At 40.0% G+C, this 25,398-nt stretch overlaps 1 protein-coding gene across 1 annotated transcript in view; it reads right to left on the bottom strand.

The window, feature by feature from the left end:
- The window catches only part of kcmf1 (potassium channel modulatory factor 1), a 124,175-nt gene that overhangs the window by 3,995 nt on the left and 94,782 nt on the right, over positions 1-25,398 (bottom strand). Inside the window, exons 4-6 of the mRNA XM_063069070.1 lie at positions 17,479-17,580; positions 8,389-8,563; positions 5,174-5,456 (exon numbers count right to left, since the gene is read on the bottom strand). Coding sequence (XP_062925140.1) covers positions 5,174-5,456; positions 8,389-8,563; positions 17,479-17,580 — 560 coding nt within the window. The remainder of the gene's footprint in view (positions 1-5,173; positions 5,457-8,388; positions 8,564-17,478; positions 17,581-25,398) is intronic.

Genomic DNA, 25,398 nt, shown 5'->3' with positions numbered 1-25,398 from the left:
AAAAACACCGCATAAAGCAAAAAATGAAAATCTCGCTCATGAATTGAAAGAGTCCATTCGTCAGCATCAAATTAAGTATATGCCACTTAACAGTGTGCTGATTATGCAATAAGCAAAGACCAATCATAACAAACCTAAAATTGAAAGTAATTGTGAATATTCAGCAGGCTGGATGCAGAATTTTTTTTTAAAAAGGCATGGCATTAAATTTTTAAAGCATCTGCTGATCATGAAACAGAGAAATTCATTGATGAGTTTGCCAAAATCATTGCTGATGAAAATCTAACACCAGAACAAGTCTACAATGTTGATAGGTTTTATACAAGGTGTAAAAACAAAGTAAATACAAATACAGGGTACTGTAATCTTTTGATCAAAACAAGGATGAGACTGAAAGCGTGCTGTTGTTTGTTCTTTTTCAACAGCTGATTCAGGTTTTCTCCCGATGCTGTTGTGGTGCTTTTGTTACCCTGCACACTTTATATTTTCATTACATTAATGGTGTGTCATAATTTTTACTGTTAAGTACATGTGTGATGAACAAGTGTAAGGCAAAGACTGCTTACCAATAACACATAAATTAAGTGTCAGATATAATGGTGATCTCAAGCTATTTTATCATTTAACTCCACAATCCAAAAAAATCCAGAATACTTCCAGCCCCAAGTATTTTGGGTAAGAGGTACTCAGCCTGTATCATGCTTACATAAATCTTTATCAAACCTTGTCTCAATTGAAAGGCTTGGATACAACAGACATGTAAAGGATGTTTCCAATCGTGGGAGAGTCTAGAACCAGAGGGGACAGCCTCAGAATAAAAGGACATCCTTTTAGAATAGAGAATAGGAATTTCTAAAGACAGAGGGCGAATCTGTGGAACTTCTTGTCACCGATGGTTGTGAAGGCCAACTCACTGGGTATTAAAATGAGAGACTGAAAGATTATTGATTAGTAAGGGCATCAAGGGTTATAGAGAGGGCAGAAAAATGGAGCTGAAATGTAAAAAAAAATCAGCCATGGTCAAATGGCAGAGCAGACTCATTGGGCTAAATGGTCTAATTCTGTCCCTATATCTAATGGCTTAATTCAGGCACTAATGGCTCAAACCAACATAACCACATTATGTAAAGATCACATGGCCAATCAATGTCTCATTTCAAAATCAAAATAAACTTCAAGACCCCAAAATACAACACTGTCAGTGTTAGATCAAAAGTCTCTGTGAAATCACAAGGTTTTTAATTAAAAAAGATGTTTTAGTTAGAGACTGACCACATCTGGGGGAGGGGAAAGATCAATCCTAAATAATTTTCAATTCACTTTTAAACTAGGTTGCACAACTATTTTGCAACCTTCCACATCAGATCAATATATTCATCTGGACTGAATTTCTTCACAATTTTCTTTATTCCAAAAAGCCTCAGTTTCTAAACATTTATATGAAAATCCCTCATCCTTTGGATCATTCCAGTAAATCTTTTCTGCACTTTCAGAGCTTCACGTCTTTCCTAGCATGCAGTAACCAAAGCTTGATGCAATATTCCACATGAAGCCTAACCAATACAAGTTCAACAGAACTTGATTTTATGATTTCCAGGTACTATTTCTCTCTCTATTCTCCTTTTGTCTACCATCATCCAGTATGAAAAACAACCATTCTCTACCCTATGCATTTCAGCCAGTTTCCTATCCAGACTGCCACTGTCACTTCCATAAGCCCCAACTTTTGAAAAGACTGAAATTCATAGTCAAATCTACTGTATTCTTTCTGTTGCAATCCATTTTTGAGTTCTTCCTCTAAAAATCGAGAATTTAATTTCCGAGAATTTACTTTGAACTTTTAATCTGTACTCAGCCACGGCATTCAACATCAGTTCCCTAATGCATAGTTTTCCCTGTACCATTATTTTTATCACTACAACCTAACATCTACTCTTCCTAATGAGAAACCACATGTAAATTGACATAATTTCCTAATAACAAGAAACTTGATGACTCTAAAAAGCACTTTAGTAAAATATTTTTGAAGAACTATCTAAACAGTTGCACTTGACATCTTAGGAAATGATTAATGCATCAAAACATTATTCATTAAAAGAATCCCAAAGACAACCAGAACTCTTCTACAGAAGGACTTCCATGAGATTACAACATGGACCCACAGTGTATTCAAAAGTGCTGCACTCTCCAATTAATATATTTTAATATTCAAGAATACAATTCCTTCCAGTATTAAAGAAAAGAGGAACTGGGAGAAATATGAATGCAACAGTCCATTCCAACGGTAAAACGGGAAAAGTCATCATGGCACAGTGAGGACTATAGTATTTTGAGGAAATTAATTACTATACTCAACAATTTGTGCTACTTGTTCAAGACAGCATCACTGGCAATGCCAACATTTCTTGTTCCGCTGAGCAACAGCTAGTCTAGTAGGCCACAACAGGTAGATTTCCACCCCAGAAGGACATAGTCCTATAAAGGTTATATATATAACCTTTTATATATAGGCATCCATTAGTCTCATGAGACCATGGATTTGTGCCTTAGAGGGTTTTCAGGGCACAGACCTGGGCGAGGTTGTATGGAAGACTGGCAGTCACCCGTGCTGCAAGTCTCCCCTCTCCAAGCCACCAATGTTGTCCAAGGGAAGGACATTAGGACCCACACCGGTGTCGTCACAGAACAATGTGTGGTTAAGTGCCTTGCTCAAGGACACACATGCTGCCTCAGCTAAGGCTCGAACTAGTGACCTTCAAATTACTAGACGAACGTCTTAACCACTTGGCCACGCGCCAACACTATGTTAACCATTACTCATATAGTTAGTCCTGACGAAGGGTCTCGGCCTGAAACGTCGACTGCGCCTCTTCCTATAGATGCTGCCTGGCCTGCTGCATTCACCAGCAACTTTGATGTATGTTACTCATATTTACTATTTATTTCAGATTTTATTACTGAAACCCAACAACTGCAATAGCAGGATTGGAACTCTAATCCTTAATAAATAGACTAGATTTCAGCTGTTAGTTCATTAATTTAGCTAATACCAGGAATTACAGATTTTCAATAAGTATAATTTTGCTATTTATAGTTTGTTTTTTGGAACAATAGAATTAGAGACTCTAAACAATAGCAGGGAAGAAATTACAGGATCACTCACTCCAGAAAACAACCAAATTTCAGAGGACAGCAAAAGTACAGGGAATAGGGAGCAGGGAACAAACAAAAAAAACCCTGCCCGTAATCCCATCCAATAGTGAAAATTACTTGCTCCTGTGAGGATAAACATGATGGTTGCAGGGAGGACACCAGAATGCTAGCCAATGTACTATGGAACAGTAATGAAGGAGCCACAGTAAAAAAAAAAGGACAAGCAAGCCCTTGGGTTCAAAGACGACTTGCTTCAACACCAGTTCTAAAGAAATGAAAGAAGGCTGTGAATTCTAATATGAATGTTTTTTTGTACACAAGCTACCACATGGTCTTTTGCAGAACAAGGTCTTAATCGGTTCAAATGGCAAACAGATGCAATAGAAGACCACGATCTGCTCCAGAAACTTAGCATGCACTCATTCCAACTCTATGTAGATGCGTACACACAAAGATTTTCCTTGACCCTCTCCCTCACACGATCTCCATTCTGAACTCTTTCTCCTTCCCTCCTTCAGCACCCCTACCTCTGCCCCTCCTAATTGCTTCCCACAGTCATCCCCTTCTCCTTCACTCAACTCATTCTCTTTTAGTCAACCTCCCAATTTTCTCACTAACCTACCTGCCTCACACACCCAAAAAATCTTCCAGCCCCTCACTCTCTTGGAACATAGCCAGCCAAAACCCTGATGCTATGTGTTATCTTCAGAGCCAGCCCCTGAATAGCAATAGGCCCATCCATCTGCTAGTCCCAACAGCTATACAGAAAAGCTTGAAAGAACCTTCAGACATTGCCCCCTTTGGAGCTTCTGGCATATTGCTATCCTTTGGTACTCTGCAGATGGATTGGTGAATCTCAGTGCACAAGTGGCCGCTAGATGGTACTCATCTAGTCGGAGCAGGTACATTCCACTCAGCTGCCATCATAACTCAGTCTATATTTTGACTCTTAAACACAGGGGGTGGGGTTGGGCTCCATGCACCACCACTAGGAGGCAAAACTCCTAGAGTAAATCTAACATCACATCGACTTGAGGGAATCCCCTGTCAGTTACAACTAAAAGTAGAGAAAGAGCATTTGAGATAACACAGAATCTTAAGTCCATGTATTAAGAGAATGCAGAAGCCCAAATTAAGTGCCTGAAAGAGAACACCACCTTCCACATTAACCTCACTTTTACTGCTCTTTTATCAAGCACCTCTAGCCCCAACTGTAGCAAAATCTGCTGGACCCACAGTGGATTCATCAGATGCTTCAGAACCTACAAAAACTGTGGAAGAAGATCATCCTAATTCCTAAGGAAGGAAAGACCAGGACATAAAGGAGTAATACTGCACCTGAGCACTTCACCTGGAAGGATGTGGAAAAGGTAAAAAATACTAAGTGAAAGACTTTAAATTTGAGACACAAGGAGGAGTGGGGTTTGTTGAAAATACAATCCAAAGAGAAAATAAATCGAACTAAAGGTCAGACCAAGGCAAGGAACAAGTCTAATACAGCCTTTTAATGGGAAAAATTGACATTTAATTTGGGGAGAAGGTTAAAGAATGGCATCCAGAGAGGCCTTTGTCAGCTCTGTGCATTGTGATATAGAGCATTGAAATGGAAAAGCAGAGATAAACTTAACTGAGAGGAAAACATCAATTTGAATTTCATACACACAAAAGACCTGTTATACCTTCCAATATTGCAATAAAGAGATGAGAATGGTTATTTGTAATGAAAAGTAGATCACCAAACCTACTGCAGGTTCGCCCTCCTTCTATAGCTTATCTGCTGGTTGATTTTTGTTTTATCATTAGATAAATTGCAAATTTAAGGAATAAAAAGTAAACTATGCATATCTGTCAAACTATTGCTGGAAACCAATATAGGTGCTTCCATTTGCAGCTTCATGTAGGAGGATAAGTTTGATAAACCAACACATTATGTAAATAAGAATACAAATGTTTTCAAGGTTCATTTTGTTCCACAAGGCAAAACTGTTTTGTTAGATCCCTTTGGACCAATTATTCTTACCTTGTGAGCAAGAACTGGGAATTTTGGGAGGCTTGGTGACTGTTTTCTGTGGTGGTTGTGTTGTTGGTCACTGTAGTCTGTGTGACTGTGGTGCTGAGACTGCCTGTGTTGGTGCGTCTTGTCGCATTACGTGCAGATTCCAGCTGTTGCCGTGCTGCCTGTGCTTGCTGCCTCTCCAGCTGCAGCTGCATTTGCAGCTGTTGTAACTGAGAAGCAGAAGGACCAGAGGAATTGAGTTGTCCTCCAGCAGAACGTCTCACACCTGATAACTGCGATAACAGTTCTGCAACAAATAGAAACCATTTCAGAGCAGGCTGTTATCTTGTCAAAGATAAGCAGGAAATACTGGAACATACATTACATGTCTATCAGTACCTGTAGAGAAAGAAGATAGTGATTCAGGTGGTATTAGACAAATTGATGTCAACTCCCTCCTCCTATAGTGAAGAACACAAGATGCTTCTGCATATGTTTCAACATGCAGCGCCTTATGCACACTAGCCAAAATATGGTGTTAACAGAATGAAATCCAGTAAATAAAGTGAGTGGGCTCTGCTGCATCTAAACACACAATGCCCTGGGACACACAAAAACAGAGCTGCAGGCTTTTTAAATAATAATGCTTCTACCCACCACCTCCAAACATCCGCCTCTCCCATGAATATGAACCTCCGTTTCCCCTCACTTGTTGCGACCTCCACCCTTAAATTGCTCTTTTGCTTAGGTCAACTGCTCTCCTTCCCCAAAGACTGATTGACAGTATTTAAATCATCAACTGTTTGACAGTTGAGGAAACAGATTTACAAGTTGGAAAAGGTTATGTTGAATATTAATTTGGAAGATTGAAGCTCGGAACAGGTTAGAAACCAGCCATGCCAAATGAGAATAGTATTTGAGAGGCTAGATAACAATCTGGAGGTACAAATTCAGATTTCATCATGGTAACTAGGGAATGTTAAAATCATTTGAATAAATAAATCTGGAATAAAGATTACATTGATAATGGTAAAACTACCAGATTGTTGTAAAAAACTTCTCTGGTTCACTTTGAAATCAAGGACCTCATCAGCTGCATTACTGGAAAATACAAAACATTTACATTAATTCCCTCTCCATTCTCTTTACAGGTTTAACTGGTTAGGCTGTACACAGCTATGAGGGCAATAATTGTGAAGTCCATTCTCACCTATGTGATTCTTTACCCTTCTGTGTCCTTTGCCCCACTACCTAATATGTTGGCTTCCCTGTCAGGACCTGACTGCCAATTTAATAAAATTTATGAAGTTTGGTGTTTTTATTTTAAAAAGTTAAGCACTTAGATAGATCTCTGCTGTTCTTCAGCATATGGCTCATCAGGTTCATCAGGAAATATTCAATATAGCGATGATATTTTGCTGTTGCTATAAACCATTTTCTGTTCCATTGTCATATGTCTAAGTCATGAATTCCTTATTCAGTAAACCATGTGGAAATAATTGTTGCACTCCTTTAATAATTGCTCTCTTAATAATTGTTACTCCCCTGTACAATAAGATGGCCATTTGGCCTCAATCTACCTCTTTATGATCTTGTACTTTTATCGTTTACCTGCACTGCTTTTTTTCAGTAGCTTTTACACTTTATTCTGCAATTTTGTTTTACCTTACTCTAGCTCAATGCACTGTGCAATGATTTGATCTGTACAAAACAATATACAAGTATTTCACTGTATCTTGAAATATATCACTATAATGTACCAATACCAAGATGGTTTATCGCAGGAGCTCCTAAACCGGGGTCTACAGGCCCCTTACTTAATGGTATAGTTCCATGGCATAAAAAACATTGGGAAGCACTGGTTTATTGGGTCTTTAGAAACTCCATTCAGAATAGACTTAGATTTATATTGTGCCCTTCATGAAGTTGGCTATTTTTTAAAAAATGCTTTACAGGCAAAAACACCTTTAAAGTTGGTAGCCACTTTGTATAGCAAGGAATATTGGTCATTGAAGAAAAGCTTCCCACAAGGATATTGGCCCACATTGAATTCAGGTGAATCTGTCCCATTTGTACACGTCCCACCTTCCCTGGAAGAGAGCCCAATGATCCAAACATCTGAAGCTCCCCTTCCTGCACCATCTCCTTAACTATGTGTTAAATTATATTATCTTCCTTTAACTTTAGCATATGGCATCAACCTGGAGGTCCTGTCCTTTAACTCAGCAGCTAGCTCTCTGAACTCACTCAGCAGGATCTTGTCACTTTTCTTGCCCATGTCATTGGTATTGACGTGGCCCTTGACCTTTGGCAGCTCATCCTCCCCCTGAACAACACTATGGACTCAATTTGAGATGTCCCTAACCCTGGCACACAGCAAGTAAGATACAGGAACCTTCTTCTCGTCCACAGAAGCCTCGATATGTTCCCACAACCAATGAATCCTCTGTCACTACCGCTTGCCTCTTCCTCTCTTTTACTTACCAAGGTACAAAACCAGACTCTGTGCCAAAGACTTGACTGCTATGGCTTTCCTCTGCTAAGTCTCTCCGCCCCACCCCCAGTAGTATCCAAAGCAACATACTTGTAATTGAGGAGAAATAGCACAAGAGTACCCCGCACTGGCTGCCTATCAACTTTCAATATCACAACGGGCATCCAGTTACCTGTGCCCTGCACTTCCAGTGAAACTTCTTCCTGCATCTCCTGTCAATCAACACTTATGTCTCCCAAATGACTGAAGGTCATTGAGCTCCAGCTTACTAATGCAGTAAGAACTTGCAGCTGGATACAGTTCTCACAGGTGTGGTTGTCAGGGATACTCAAGGTCTCTATGTTTTCCCACATCCCATAACGGCACTCCACTGCACTCAATGCTTTAACTGCAAAGGACACCCACAAAAGAAATTTACCAGAAAACTACCTTAGCCTCTGCCTCTCTTCACCAAAGCCTCGAGCCAAAGCACAACAGCCATTCCACTTAAACCTAACTTCTTTTCATTGGCCCTTGCCAAGTGCATAATAACCCAAATAATCTCAAGCTCCGCACAATTTCCTGATGTCCCACTCACTTTTTGAACATGGCGTGTTTACTATTCTACAAATAACTATCTCGCGATCTCAAGCTTGAGCAACTTCTGACTCCACAGATGCTGCTTGACCTACTCAATCTTCCAACATTAATTTTTCTGTCACAGATCCCAGAATCTACAGTATTATCATTAGAAATTTAAACTCACCAGCTATTGGATCCATAGCTTCCCTATTGCTTGGAGAATATGAACTTTGTGAGGATGAAAGTCCGCCAGTGGAACTGCTAGTAAAGTGCATGTTTGACCTACGAGCACGTGGTCCTCCAAGGCCTCGGCCAGGATGAAACATCCTACGTACATGTCGAACACCACTGGATTCATCATAAACAGTCATTAAGGAAATGTAACAGGTGGTAAGAAAACTACCAACGAATTAAAATTCTTGAATACTTCCTTATACCTTCTTGCTATAGCAGGTAAGGAAACAAAAATTTAACCTTATAGAATTCATAAATAACCATTACCAAAAGATCTGAGATACAGAAAAATTTGCTTTCACAGAATCAGTGAAAAAATAAATAAATGCGAAAAAAAAATGTACAGAGAACGGAACTAGTTTACCATGGACAATAATCACAGGCTGAGCAACACTCACAACACGCTGGAGGAACTCAGCATGTTGTTCCTCCAGCGTGTTGTGAGTGTTGCTTTGACCCAGGCATCTGCAGAGTATTCTGTGTTTACAAATCACAGGCTGAGGATTCACAAACGAGTTGCTACTTAGGGATTAGCTTTGAAAAATGACAAGACAATCTCTTCCATTGATATTTGTACAATACTTTATTAAACAATGCAAAGTCCATGATTAGTTCAGAAAAAAATCTCACGCCTTTCTCTTTGGATTACAATACAATCAGAGTCTCCTGCCAATGAAGCACACATCTGAGGGTGGATTACTGTTGAAACAATAACTTCTCACAGGATACATCTTAATTTGTAACGAGGGACTCAGTGGAGTAAAAAAAGGTTCTACAGACAATATCAGTATAGACTTTTTTCTAACCCTTCTATAATTCAGGGGTACACTGTATATTCTATCATGAGCACCTGCCACTTATTTAAGTGACAGACGATGCAGAGAAAACACTTGGGCTGGTAGACATTTCAGTATGCTTAGCTACTTTACTATTGATAGAAGGGGGAGAGGAGAAGAGAACAGTGGGGAAGGGGCTGTGGATGGGATGTCAACCGAGCCAGTTTTCTCCTGGAAACCGAGCTTTTCCAATGCTCCAAGCGCCACAATCACACTGGCAAGAAGATATGTTATCACATTCCTGGTTTGTGTCATGCAGGTAATGAAAGAAACAGGGAAGGAGGAAGTTGGTCATCAAGATGCTCTTTTAACAATGAACAAACAGAAAATATAATGCATCTTATAAATAATTAAGGTTAAGACTAAAAATTGGTTCATACTTAATAAAAATATACAAATATGTGAATTCTGACCAGATTATTTCTAATCATAGTGCACTGTCTTAGTGGCTTATTGCAGCACGTTTTCAAATTGGTAACAGCACTGTCTAAGAGTCATAGCCATATAAGAAGAATTAGGCCATTCAGCCCACACAGTCTGCTCCGCCATTCCATCATGGCTGATTAATTATTCCTCTCAACCCCATTCTCTTGCCTTCTCACTGTAACCTTTGACACCCTTACTAATCAAGAACCTCCACTTTAAATATACCTAATGCCAGCTGTCTGTGGCAATGATTTCAACAGATTCACCACCCTCTGGCTGAAGTAATTCCTCCTCATTTCTGTTCTAAATGAAACTCACTATTCTGAGGTTGTGTCATCTGGTCCTAGACCTTCCCACTATCGGCAACATCCTCTCTACATTCACTCTTTCCAGGCCTTTCAATATTTGTTGGGTTTCCATGAGATCCCTCCTCATTCTTCTAAACTGTAGCAAGAGCCAATCCAGAGATGTCAAACGTTTCTCATAAAGTAACCCTTTCATTCCTGGAATCATTCTCTTTAACGTCCTCTGGATCCTCTCAAATGCCAGCACATCTTTTCTTAGATAAGGAGCCCAAAACTGCTCACAATACTCCACATTGGTCTGCTCAATGCCTTATAAAGCCTCAGCATTATGTCCTTGCTTTTATATTCCAGCTCTCTCAAAATGAATGCTAACATCATATTTGTCTTCCTTACTAGCAACTCAACCTGCAAGTTAACCTTTAGGGAATCCTGCACAAGGACTCCCAAGTCCCTTTGCAATTCTGAATTTTCTCCCCATTCAGAAAGCACTCTGCATCTTTATTCCTTCCAGCAAAGTTTCATATGCCATATCTTTGCCCAATCTCCGTCTGCAGGCTCCCTGCTTCTCAACACTACAAGCCCTTCACCAATCTTTGTATTACTTGCAAACTTGGCCACAACGTCATTGACATGTAATGTGAAAAGAAGCAGTCCCAACAGAGACCCTTGCAAAACACTGCTAGTCATTGGCACCCAAGCAGAAAAAGCCCCCTTTATTCCCACACTTTGCTTTCTGCCTGTCATCCAATCTTCTATCCATGCTAGTATCTTCCCTGTAATACCATGGGCTCTTATCTTGTTTAGCAGCCTCACGTGTGGCACCTTGTCAAAGGCCTTCTGAAAATCCAAGTGAACAACATCCACTGACCTCGTTTTCTATCTTGCCTGTTATTACCTTAAAGAATTCCAACAGATTTGTCAGGCAAGATTTCCCCTGAAGCCATGCTGACTGTGGCCTATTTAACATGTGCCTCCAAGTACCCCAAAACCTCATCCTCAGTAATGGACTCCAACATCTTCCCAACCACTGAAGTCAGGCTAACTGATCTAAACCTTCCTTTCTTTGCCTCCCTCACTTCTTAAAGGGTGAAGTGACATTTGCAATTTTCCCAACTTGCAGAATATAGTGATTCTTGAAAGAACACTACTAATATCTCCACAGTCTCTTCAGCTACCTTTCTCGGGTGTAATCCATCCGGTCCATTATGACTTGCCTACCCTTCAGTCTTTTCAACTTTCCAAACACTTTCTGGGAGGCAACTGCACTCACTTCTGGCCCATGACAATCAAATTTCTGGCATTCTGCTGGTGTCTTCCACAGTGAAGACTGACACAAAATGGTAATATTCATCTGCCATTTTTTTGTCCCCCACTTCCATCTCCGCAGTGTCATTTTTCACCAGCCCAATATCTACTTTCACCTCTTTTACTTTCTATATATCTGAAAAAACCTTTGGCATCCTCTTATATTATTGGCCAGCTTACCTTCATAATTCATTTTTTCCTCTTTTTTACTTTTTTTTAAAAAAAAGTTGCCTTCTGTTGGTTTTTAAAAGCTTCCCAATCCTTTTAACTTCCCACTAAGTTTTGTAATATTATATGCGCACTCTTTTGCTTTTATGCTGTCTTTGACTTCCCTTGTCAGCCATGGTTGCCTCATGCTCCCTTTAGAATACTTTTCGTTTCCTACAACACTTCATGGGAATCAATTAGAATCGGGTTTAATATCACTGGCATATGCCGTGAGATATATTGTTTTGCAGCAGCAGTACATTGCAGTACATAATAAAAACTACAAATCATAATAAGAAATATATATATTAAAATTAAATTAGTGCAAAAAGAGAGTAAAAAAAAGAGAAGGAAGTGAGGTAACATACGTGGGTTTACTGCCCATTCCAATATCCAATGGCGGTGGGGAAGAAGCTATTCCTAAAATGTGACATGTGCCTGTATCTCATCCTTGTTGGAAGTAATGAGAGGAGGGCGATGGTGGTCCTTAATAACAGTAGTCATCATTGAGGTATTGCCTTTTCTGATGCCCATAATGGAGCTGGCTGAGTTTGCAACTTTCTGCAGCTTTTCCAATCCTGTGCAGTGGCCCCTCTAAACCAGATGGTGATGCAACCAGTTACAATGCTCTCCACATAAATCTGTAGAAAGTTGCACTGTTGACACCCAGGAATCTGAAACCCTTCACCCTTTCCCCAATGAGGATTGGTGCATGTTTCCTCGACTTCCTCTTCCTGAAGTTCACAAGCAATTTACTGATGTTGAGAGCAAGGTGTTGCTGTGACACCACTCAACCAGCTGATCTATCTCACTCCTGTATGTCTGTCACCAGAAATTCTGCCAACAGTAGTTGAGTCATGGGCAAATCTATAGATGGCATTTGAGCTGTGCCTAGCTGCACAGTCATGGGTGTAGAGAGCAGAGTAGTAGGCTAAGCACACATCCTTGAGTTGCACCAGTGTTGATTGTCAGCGAGGAGAAGATGTTATTTCCAATCTATACTGACAGTGGTCTCTCAATAAGGAAGTCAAAGATCCAGTAGCAGAGGGAGCTACAGAGGCCCAGGTTTTGGAGTTTGTTGATTAGTACTGAGGGTATGATGTCACTGAAAGCTAAGCTGTAATTAATCAGCAACAACCTGATGTAGGTATACGGTAACCTATAGTTGGCCATGACCAACCTCTCAAAGCACTTCATCACAGTAGATATGAGTGCAACTGGGCAATGGTATGATTGTTGCCCTTTTAATGCAAGTAGGAACCTCTGACTGCAGCATTAAGAGATTGAAGATGTCCTTGAATATTCCCACCAGTTAGTTGGCACAGGTTTCCAGTGCCCTACCAGATACACCATCAGGACCTGGCACCTTGCGAAGATTCAACCTCATGAAAGGTGTTCAGACATCAGCCTCTGAAACAGAAATTACAGGATCACCAGCTGATGCAAGAATTCACATAGGTATATTTTATTCTCCATTTCAATGTGTGCATAAAAATTGTTAAGCATATTTGGGAGTGAAGTACCATAGCCATTCATGATGTTAGGTTTCGCCTTGGAGGAAATAATAATCCTGCAAACCCTGCCAAAGCTGATATGCATCCGATTTTGTCTCTAACTTAAACCAGAAATGTATACATGCTCTTAAAATAGCTTTTCATAGGTTGTACTTGAGCTTCTTGCTTAGATCTGGCTCACCACTCTTGAATGCCACAGATCTAGCCCTCAGCAATCTACAAATCTCTTGGTTTATCCACTGCTTTTGGTTTGGATATATTCTCAAAGGCACACACAAATCGATACAGGTCTTGATGAAGTTGGTGACAACTGTGGCTTATTCGCTTAGAATTGAAGATGAATCACTGAATATCACCTAGTCCACTGATTCAAAGCAGTCCTGTAAGCGCTCCTGCACCTCCCTTGTCCATACCTACTTGGTCCTCACCACTGGTGCTACAGTCTTTAGTCTCTGCCGATATACTGGGAGTAGAAGTACAACCAGGTGATCGGGTGAAGCGTTGTAATAAACAAATTGCACACAAACTTCCACAGAGCATAAGAAATAGGAGAAATACGTCACCATTTATCAAGACATGACCAACCTTCTACCTTGGTGTCATTTTCCAGCACTATTTTCATTTGCTTTGATATTCTTAAGATTCAAAATTCTATTAACTTTTGCTTTGAATGGACTAAACAAACTCCACAGCGCTTGAGATAGGGAATTCTAAAGGTTCACCACTTACTCAGTGAAGAATTTTCTTCCAATCATGAAGAACCTTATCCCTTATTTTGAAATGGCATACCCTGGGAATAGATTTCACTGAAAAATACCCAAATTCCTTTGAACAATGGTATCTCCTTTCATTCTTTTAAACCCCACGGAACAGAGTTACAACATACTCAACTTTTCTTCATACAGCAAACTTACCATTACTTGGACCAGACCAATAAATCTTCCCTGCTCTCCATCTAAGACAGGTACATGCTTTCTGCCCCAGCGATTAAAATAGATCTTGGCCTTATTTCTAGTGGTGACAAGACAGCCTACATTGGAGAGGTTAACAACCTGACACAGCGGTGCCAAGATAACAACCGCTCCCTTAATGCACAAATAACAGAAGATTGTGGATTACAGGAGGAACGGAGACGGGCTCACCCCGATCAACATCAATGGGACTGCAGTTGAGAGTGTGAGTAGTTTCAAATTCCTTGGAATACACTTCACCAAAGATCTCACCTGGATTGTACACAACGGCTGTGTAGTAAAAAAAAACAACAACAGCATCTCTTCCACCTCAGGCGACTGAAGTAGTTCGGCATGAGCCCCCAAATCCTCAAGACCTTCCACAGGGGCACCATTCAGAGCATCCTGACTGGCTGTATCACCACCTGGTATGAGAACTGTATACAACCTTGATCGCTGGGCACTGCAGAGAGTGCTACAGACACAGTGGATGTGAACTTCCCTCCATTGAAGACATTTACAGCAGCAGGTGCATAAAGGCAGCCTGGGAAATCATCAGGGACACCAGTCACCCCAACCATAAACTGTTTCAGCTGCCTCTGCCTAGCAAACGGTACCACAGCATTTATGCCAGGATCAACAGGCTACGGGACAGCTTCTTTCTACAAGCCATTAGAATTATAAATTCACACATCTGGACATTGCAGTGTCATAATGCAAAGATTTTTACTCCCTCACGTTGTGGGACAGATCTGCAAAAAGATGCCTTAATTCTGTATTCACATCCTACATATTAACCTTCAGTGACTTGCACACAAGCACATCTGGATTCCTTTGAACATCAACAATACCCGATTTTTCAACATCTAACAACTACTCTAATTTTCAGTAACATTTTTCAGAATGGATGATCACATGCTTTTCCAACAAATTTGATCTGCATGTTCCCAACCACTCATTTTGTTCCCTGAAAGCCCCTCTTATCATGCTTAGTAGTCTCAATTCTACCTGGGCACACAAGAAAATGTTAGTTCCCTAGCCAAATCATTGACCTAGATCATGAATAATGAGAACCAAGAACCAATCCTTGGAGTACTTGACTAGTTACAGTTTGCTAACCTGAGAAAGGATCTATTTATCCAAATTCATTGTTTTTTGGTCAATAAACAAATGCTAAAACATATCAGACTATTTCCAATTCCAGATGTTCTAAAGCTACTGATTAACCACATGTGCAAGTCATCTTACCAAAAGCCCACTGAAAGATTAAATACCTTCACTGGCTTCCCCCTCATCTACTTTGCCATATACGACATATGCCAGTGATATTAAACCTGATTCTGCTAGTTATGTCCTCAAACTAAAACAAATTAGTCAAACATTTTCCTTTTATAAACTGTTGCTCAATTCTATAATCCTTTCAAGAGTCACATTATTATATCTTCCACTATAGATTCCAGCATTTTCCCTGCCACTGATGTCGGACTAACAAGTCAGTAGGTTATTGTTCTTTCTCTCCCCCTTTTCTTAAATAATAGTCACATTGCTATTCTCTAAACCACAGGAACTATTCTAGAATTTGCGGGATGTTAAATAATGACCACCAAAACACCCATTATTTCTAGAACTAGCTCATTCAAAATTCTGGAGATCATCAAGGCCACCGGATTTACCAATCTTCCAGCTATTGTAACTAATACCTAGTTTGCTTACTCACATTAGGCCTTTCTTTAGGTGCTACTGTTGGCATGTTTTGTGTACATCTTTCCATAAAGAAAGACACAAACTAATTGTTCACTTTTTTGCCATTTCTTTATCCCCCTAATAAAATATTTCCCTGTCTTTATCTGCAAAGGGAAAATGCCTGCCTCCTGGATTTCCTTTTACTTAAAGGTCTTCCTGTCCAATACTACATTTCTCACCAAGTCCACTCGTATACTATTTTGCCTTTATTTTAAATCAGTTTCTTGACCCTGTTCTGCAAAATTCTAAAACACTCCTAAATTTTAAGCCTACTGCTATTCCTGTCAAATTTGTAAGCCTCCGAATTTTCTGTGTGTCATGTCTGTGATATTTGAGATTAAACCTACATTTTTTTTTGGCATTAATGCCCTTGAACAGCCCAGAGACCTTTGCCATTCAATTGTGCTTAAGGAATGATTCTCACTGTCTTTGACAGATTGGAGAAATAGTTATGCAAACCAGAAAAGTAATACAATTTGGGCTATATGTCTGATTCAATACATGGGTATACATCTCAATAGCAGGTAGACACCAAAGTGACAATTCAGAATTCAGTATTAATTTAAGTTTGGTCATTCTTTAGACCATAAGATAGAGGAGCAGAATTAGGTCATCGGGCCCATCGAGTCTTCTCTGCCATTCCATCATGGCTGATTTACTATCTCTCTCAACCCCATTCTCCAGCCTTCTCCTGACTGATCAAGAACCTATTGACTCTGCCTTAGAGACACCCAATGACCTGGCCTCCACAGCCAAATGCGGAAATGAATTACACAGATTCACTACCCTCTGGCTAAAGAAGTCCATCACCTCTGTTCTAAATGGACATCCATCTAGTCCGAGACTGTGCTCTCTGGTCCAAGATTAATCAACTATTAGGAAATATCCTCCCCACATCCACTCATCAAGACCTTTCAATATTCAATAAGTTTCAATGACATCCCCCTCCCCCCCCATTCTTCTGAACTCTAGTGAGTACAGGTCTAAAACACCAAATGCTCCATCAGTACCATCCATTAGCCCTTTCACTCCCGGAATCATTCTTTAATGTGATTCATGCATCTTGTGAATGGTCAAAATGTTCAAGGCACAAAGACAGCTTTCATTCCATTCCATTCTTTATATTCCAAACTTTATTTGTTAACCCTCAATGGAAGTTTGTTACCTGAAATCCTACAGCTACTCAGCCATAGCAATACCCCCCTCAGTTCCATCATACTTTCTACCAGTAGATGCTACCTGGCTTGCTGATTGAAGTGTTGCTTGATTTCTCGCTAGTAAAATCTTAATTTAGGTCTGTCAATTCTAGAATAAACTTTATTTTTGTTTTCTTGAGCAGGACCGTACACAACCCACTATATTCAAAATTCTGCTGCCAATTTAGTTTCTGAGATCCATATCCTTGTCACTAGTTTTGTCAGTTTCACAAGCTTCCTCATTAGATTCAACACAACAAACTTAATTTTATACAGCCAGTTATATAAGGAAATGATTCTAAAACCAATGTAATAATGGGAGAGCCAACAAACACTTTCTTCAATAAAAAGTGATGTAATACAAAAATTCAACACCTCACAATGGCACAAGCAATCTACAGTCAACACAAATTCTATTGAATTTCCTTCTTTATTTTGTTGCTTTACAGACTGTTGAGAAAGTAAACCTTAAAAGTCTCCATTTGTAAACCTTTGTAACAGATGCATAAAAATTTCCATTAGCCTCAAACAATGAATTTTACACACAAAAAAGGATATTAAATCTCTAGGAGCCCTGTGTTCAAGTGTAAGATGAGCTGCAAAGTCGTCCGTGACATGATTAGGATCCCCTCCAGGTAATGCTGCACAGATTGGACAAACCTGCAAAACATTAAAAGAAAGCTTAACGATCACTTTTAATTGTGATGTCCAAAAGTTCAGAGAAGTGCAAGAAATTAAGTTTTACATTCGCATCTTCTGTCTACTTCCTAATTCCAGAGAAGGGTCTTCAACTAAAAGCAATAACTTCTGTTTCTCTTCCACAGAAACCGTCCAAATTGCCCAGTTTCCAGTGTTTCCTATTTGAATTTTAGATTTGCATCATTTTTGTTTTGACTTTTCATTAAAGTCCACAATTATATTCCTTTTCTCCCTCTCTTATAGCACCAATCATAATTATCATTCACTACACAGAATGACGTATGGCCTATCAGCCTGACCTTACTTTCTATAGACACTGACGAGCTTGTTGCATTTTGTTTAATCTATACACATCAATGAAAGAAATTGGAATGCTTACTCATCCTTTCCAAGAAGCAGCAAACATTATCAGTTATCTATGGACAAAGGTAATTCTTGGGCAAACATATTAATCCTGCCTTAGTTCTAATAGACATAGACATACTTTATTGATCCCGAGGGAAATTGGGTTTCGTTACAGTTGCACCAACCAAGAAGAGTATAAATATAGCAATATAAAAACATAAATAATAATATGTAAATTATGCCAGTTGGAAATAAGTCCAGGACCAGCCTATTGGCTCAGGGTGTCTGACCCTCCAAGGGAGGAGTTGTAAAGTTTGATGGCCACAGGCAGGAATTACTTCCTATGACGCTCAGTGTTGCATTGGTGGATATATCACAACAGTACAACAAACTGAGAGTGATTGCTTTAAAATTATGTTCAACTATTCAGGCACAAATTTGCTGAGCTGGACTCTGAACTTCAAATAGTCCGATGCATCAAGGAGGGGCTACTTTACCTGGATATTATTTCAGAAGGCAATTATATCCATTATTTATTTAGAGATAAACAACAGGTGTGTTCCATGTTCAGGGACAAGAGAGTATGACTGCAAGTGAGGCAAGTTTGGGGATCAAAGAGTGCTGGAGGAGCCTCAGACCTTGAACTTGTCTAACAGGTCTGACGACTGTTTCCTTCGCAGATGGGAGTTTGGCGTGTAGGAAGTATTGAGAGTCCTGAAGACTGTGTTCCCTACCTGGGCTTGGGACATCTCACCTGACCTACAAAGACATTTGGTGTGGGAGGGGTAAGATCCAATCATCATGGCCCATGTAGGTACAATTGAAGTAGAAAGAACAAGGAAAGAGGTTCTACTGTGGGAATTTGAACAGCTGGACACTACATTAAAACACAGAACCAAAAGCTGGATTGCTAGAAGGTTCAACAATTTGGAAAAGTGTGGATAAAGTGCAGGAGAGATTACTAAAATCTAGATAATAGGCTTTATCTAGATAATAAATACCAAGAAAGTTTAGAAAGGAGACAACATTGAGCGGGATGGTGAATACAGGACTGAAATATTATAATTTAATGCACACTGTATACAAAATAAGGTAGAAGGGCAGGTGTGAAGTTGTGGGCATCACAGAGTCATGACTGAAAGATCACAGCTGGGAGCTAAACATCCAAGGATACATCTCCTATTGAAAAGGCAGTCAGATGGCCAGAGGAGGTGGGGGTGGGTTTTGTTGGTTAAAAAATAAAATCATATCCTTAGAAAGAAATGACATAGGATCAAAAGATATAGAATCCTTGTGGGAAGGGTTAAGAAAATGCATGGTTAAAAGACCCTGACAGGACGCTGAATAGTAACTAGGATGCAGGACTCAAATTACAATAGGAGGGTAAAAAGGCATGTAAAAAGGACGATGTTACATTGGTCATGGCAGTTTTCAACATGCAAGTAGATTGGGAAAATCAGGTTCGATCCCAAGAGAAGGAATTTGTAGAATGTCTATTAGATGGCTTTTTAGAACAGCTTATGGCCAAGCCCACTTGCGAAAAGGCAATTCTGGATTTGGTGTTGTGTAATGAACCAGATTTGATTAGGGAGCTTGAGGTAAGGTAACCCTTAGGAGGCAGTGACCATAATATGATGTAAATCACCCTTCAGTTTGAGAGGGAGAAACTAAAATCAGATGTATCAGCATCACAGTTGAGTAAAGGTGCCTACAGAGGCATAAGAGGAGTTGGCCACAGTTGTTTGGAAGGGGACACTAGTAGGGATGATGGTAGAGAAGAAATAACTGGAGTGTCTGGAATAATTCAGAAGACACAGGATCAGTTCATCCCTAAGAAGCAGCCTTCTAAAGAGAGGATGATGCAACCATGGTTGACTGGGAAGTCAAAAGCAGCATAACAATAAAAGAGACAGCACACAATGTACCAAAAAATAATACCAAGCTGGAGAATTGGGAAACTTTAAAAACCAACAGAAGAACAGATGAAATAGGAAATTATATAACCATATAACAATTACAGCACAGAAACAGGCCATCTTGGCCCTTCTAGTCCATGCCGAATGCTTACTCTCACCTAGTTCCACTGACCTGCACTCAGCCCATAACCCTCCATTCCTTTCCTGTCCATATATCTGTCCAATTTAACTTTAAATGACAACATCGAACCTGCCTCAACCACTTCTGCTGGAAGCTCGTTCCACACAGCTACCACTCTCTGAGTAAAGAAGTTCACCCTCATGTTACCCCTAAACTTTTGCCCTTTAACTCTCAACTCATGTCCTCTTGTTTGAATCTCCCCTAGTCTCAATGGAAAAAGCCTATCCATGTCAACTCTATTTATCCCCCTCATAATTTTAAATACCTCTATCAAGTCCCCCCTCAACCTTCTTCCTTCCAAAGAATAAAGACCCAACTTGGTCAACCTTTCTCTGTAACTTAGGAGATGAAACCCAGGTAACATTCTAGTAAATCTTCTCTGTACTCTCTCTATTTTGTTGACATCCTTCCTATAATTCAGTGACCAGAACTGTACACAATATTCCAAATTTGGCCTTACCAATGTCTTGTACAATTTTAACATTACATCCCAACTCCTATAATCAATGTTCTGATTTATAAAGGCCAGCATACCAAAAACTTTCTTCACCACCCTATCCACATGAGATTCCACCTTCAGGGAACTATGCACCATTATTCCTAGATCCCTCTGTTCTACCGCATTCTTCAATGCCCTACCATTCACCATGTATATCCTATTTTGATTAGTCCTACCAAAATGTAGCACCTCACATTTATCAGCATTAAACTCCATCTGCCATCTTTCAGCCCACTCTTCTAACTGGCCTAAATTATGCTAGTCAATAGTACACAAGAGGATACCAAAAGAGGCAGCAGTGGAATTGCATGCTGGAAAATGATGCTGGAGAGGTGGTAAAAGGAACAAAAAATAGCGGATAAACCAAGTATTTTATGTCAGTCTTCACTATAGAAAATAACAGCAACATACCAGAAACTTGAGCGTGTGCAGAGGGCAAAAGTGAGGGTAGTCATTAGTACTAAGGAGAAGGTGCTTGGGAAGCTGAAAGGCCTAAAGGTAGATAAAACAGCAAGACCAGATGGACTGCACACCAGGGTTCTGAAAGAGGTATTTGAAGAGACTGGAGGCATTAGTAGTGATCTTTCAGAAATGCTAGATTCTGGAATGGTTTTGCAGGACTGGAAGATTGCAAATGTCACCCCTCTCTTTAAGAAGTGAGGGAGAAAGAAGACAGGAAATCATAGGCCAGTTAGCTTTACTTCAGTGGTTGGCAAGTCCAATAAAATAGGCCAAAGTCAGCATGGAAAATCTTGCCTGACAAATCCACTGGAATTCTATGAGGAAGTAACAGGCAGGATAGACAAAGGGGAGTTAGTGGACATTCTTCTCTTGGATTTTCAGAGGTCCTTGACAAGGTGTCACACAGAAAGATGCTAAACATGACAGGCAAGATGCTAACATGGACAGATTAGCTGACTGGCAGAAGTCAAAGTTTGGGAATAAAGGGGTCCTTTTTTAGTTGGCCGCCAGTAGCTAGTGGTGATCTACAAGTGCCAGTGCTAGTGTCGGGTCCACTACTTTTTCCACATCTTGACTGTATTTTTCACAGTGACAGTATTGATGAGCTTGTGACCAAGTTTGCAGATGATAAAAAAGATAGATGGAGGGGCAGGTAATGATAATGATGCATGGAGCCTGCTGAAGGACCTGGATAGTTTAGGAGAATGGGCAAAAAAGTGGCAGATGGAAAACAGCATAGGGAAATGAATGGTAATATACTTTGGTAGAAGGAATAAAGACATTATTTTATAAAATGAGAACAAATTCAGAAATCAGAGGGCACAGGGACTTAGGAGTCCTAGTGCAGGATTTCCTAAAGGTTAACTTGCAGATTCAGTTGGTAGTAGGGAAGGCAATGGCAATGTTAGCATTCATTTTCAGAGGACTAGAATATAAAAAGCAAGCATGTAATGCTCAGGCTTTATAAGGCATTGGTCAGACTACACTTGAAGTATTGAGAGCAGTTCTGGGTCCTTATCTGAGAATGTGTCTAGAGGAGATTGGTAAGAATTATTGTGGGTATGAAAGGGTTAAAATATGCAAAAAAATTGATAGCTCTAGGCCAGTAAATCACTGGAGTTTTGCAGAAGATGGATCTCATTGAAACCTATTAAATATTGAAAAACCTGAATTGAATGGACATGGAGAGGATGTTTCCAATAGCGGGAGAGTCAAGGACCAGAGGGCATAGCCTCAGAATAGAAGCATGTCCTTTAGAACAGAGATGAGGAGAAATTTAATTAGCCAGAGAATGGTGAAGCTGTGGAATCCATTTCCACAGACGGCTGTGAAGGCCAAATCATTGAGTATATTTAAACTGAAGGTTGTTAGGTTCTGGATTAGTAAAGATATCAAAGGTTAAAGGGAAAAGGCAGGAAATTGGGGCTGAGAGGGAAAATAAATCAGCCATGATCAAATGGTGGAGACGACTATGGGCTGAATGGACTAATTCTGATCCTATGTCATGGCCTTACATCAGAATAAGTTTAAGATTTAAGATGTTTAAATAATAATATTTCATGATCAAAAAGTAAATGTGTACAAGTAAAGCAATACTGCCCTCAATTGATCATCTGCAGTAAGGTCAAACTCTATCTGACAAATGCTACCTAGATGGTAATTTATTTTGCCATGATACCTGTGTACTCATAGGTGAATTAAAAACTGCCTATGTTGCTTTCTAATGTAAAATCACATTTCACCCTTGTGACATATACAGACATACATTAACAGAGAGCAAGGTTTCTTGAGTGCAAACATGTATGGCAAACAACTTGGAAACGGCTAAAAAAATCTAATAATCAAAACATGAAGAACACTGCCTTCAAAAACTACTTTTCTCCAAACAGCTCGACATGTGAATATTCACTCTCTAAAAATTTAAATATTTGTAACCCTATTCAGAGGCCAACATCAGATTTTAAAAGTGTCATAATACAAGTTTATCAAGTGAAATCAAGGCTTGATTTGATTTGTCTGCCATATTAAGCTTGCATCAATGTACTCAAGCTCGAAAGATTTTAACCAAGGCTGTCAGTCATGGTCACTCTGAGCAACTTCTGAAAATGGATACTGGGGGATGGTAAATAATGCTCAGCTATTATGTGCTCTTTCCCATCCTCAGAGGAAAAAAATCTAAGACTTCATAGCTCTATCACTGACAGATAAGTGCATGAAAAATGAGATGGGCTGTACTGTCGCACAGCTAGTTGAGCTGCCTGTTTACAGTGCCTGGTACCCTTGGTTCAACTCCAAGCTCAGCTACTGTCTGCAATATAGTTGCACGTTCTCCGTGATCACCAGGGTTTCCTCCAGGTTCTTCAGCTTCCTCACACATTTCAAAAATGTGTGGTGGATAGATTAATCAGCCACTTTAAATTGCCATGTACTGTATGTAGATACATGGTAGAATACGGGGGAATTAGATGGAAATGTGAAGAGAATTTAAAAATGGGATTAACTGGCTTGATGGTCAGTATGGACGTGATTAACCAAAGGGCTTTCATGATCTTTCATGATTCTAAAATATGAAAATACACCCGAAGACAGAGTAAAGAATTTCCAAGGATAAAACAGCAAATAACTGAGAAAAGAGCAGAATAAACATTATTTTTCCTTTAAAGATATGGGTTCGACTTTTGGGCAACAAACTTCCAAATAACCTAATAGTACCATCCGACTTAACTTCATTAATCATTAACCTCTTCTACCATTAGTAACTTAAATCCCAACCATATAATGTTTTGAAGCAACTGATGTATTTTCAATGTTGATTAACATATGAAGAATGTGATAGAATACTTTTCATCTGTCTGGACAACTCACAAGAAGCTCAACACCATCTAGGACAAAACAGTCTGCTGATTGGGATCCCATCATTCACTTTAACACTCTCAAATGCAAGATTCTGCAGATATTGGAAATCCAGTGCAACACATACAAATGCTGGAGGAACTCAGCAGGTCAGGCAGTATCTATGGAAATGAATGAAGAGTCAACATTTTGAGCAAAGACTCTGCTGCCTGACATGCTGAGTTCCTCCAGTACTTTGTGTGTTACTTTAACACTCATTATCTCAACCACTGGTGCACAGTGGCTGCAGTGGGAACCATCTATAAAATGCATTGCAGTTACTTACGCAGCCATTCCAAAAGCACTTCCCAAAACCACGACCACTACAGGCAAGGACAAGGATAGGAAGCACATGGGAATACTACAAGGGGATGTTGGTAAGTCAATGGAGAAGATCCTGAGAGAAAGGATTTATGAACATTTGGAGAGGCATAACATGATTAACAATAGTCACCATGGCTTTGTCAAAGGCAGGTCGTGCCTTAAAGCCTGATTGAATTTTCTGAGGATGTGACTAAACACATTGATGAAGGAAGAACAGTAGATGTAGTGTATATGGATTTCAGCAAGGCATTTGATGAGGTACCCCACGCCAGGCTTATTGAGCAAGAAAGGAGGCATGGGATCCAAGGGGACCTTGCTTTGTGGATCCAGAATTGGCTTGCCCACAGAAGGCAAAGAGTGGTTGTAGATGGCTCTTATTCTGCATGGAGGTCGGTGACCAGTAGTGTGCCTCAGGGATTGGTTCTAGGACCCCTTCCCTTTGTGATTTTTATAAATGACCTGGATGAGGAAGGGGAGGGACAGATTAGTAAATTTGCTGATGACACAAAGGTTGGGGGCATTGTGGATAGTGTGGAGGGCTGTCAAAGGTTACAGTGGGGCATTGATAGGATGCAAAAATGGGCTGAGAAGTGGCAAATGGAGTTCAACTCAGATAAGTGTGAGGTGCTTCATTTTGGTAGGTCAAATATGATGGCAGAATATAGTATTAATGGTAAAACTCGGCAGAGTGGAGGATTGGAGGGATCCATAGGACATTCAATGCTGCTGCACAGGCTGACTGTGTGGTTAAGAAGGCATAAAGTGCATTGGCCTTCATCAACTGTGGGATTGAGTTCAAGAGCCGAGAGGCAATGTTACAGCTATATAGGACCCTGGTCAGACCCCACTTGGAGTACCGTGCTCAGTTCAGGTCGCCTCACTACAGGAAGGATGTGGAAACTATAGAAAGGGTGCAGAGGCGATTTACAAGGATGCTGCCTGGATTGGGGAGCATGCTTTATGAGAATAAGTTGAGTGAACTTGTCCTTTTCTTCTTGGAGCGACAGAGGATGAGAGGTGACCTGATAGAGGTGTACAAGATGATGAGGGGCATTGATTGTGTGGATAGTCAGAGGCTTTTTCCCAGGACTGATATGTCTAACACGAGACTGCATTGGTGCTTGTAAGTGGGTACAGAGGGGATGTCAAGAGTAAGTTTT

Source organism: Mobula hypostoma, chromosome 16 (assembly GCF_963921235.1).
Source record: "Mobula hypostoma chromosome 16, sMobHyp1.1, whole genome shotgun sequence".
Taxonomy (NCBI): domain Eukaryota; kingdom Metazoa; phylum Chordata; class Chondrichthyes; order Myliobatiformes; family Myliobatidae; genus Mobula; species Mobula hypostoma.
Note: the sequence above shows the minus strand (reverse complement) of the source record. Positions and strands in the feature narration are given on the sequence as shown.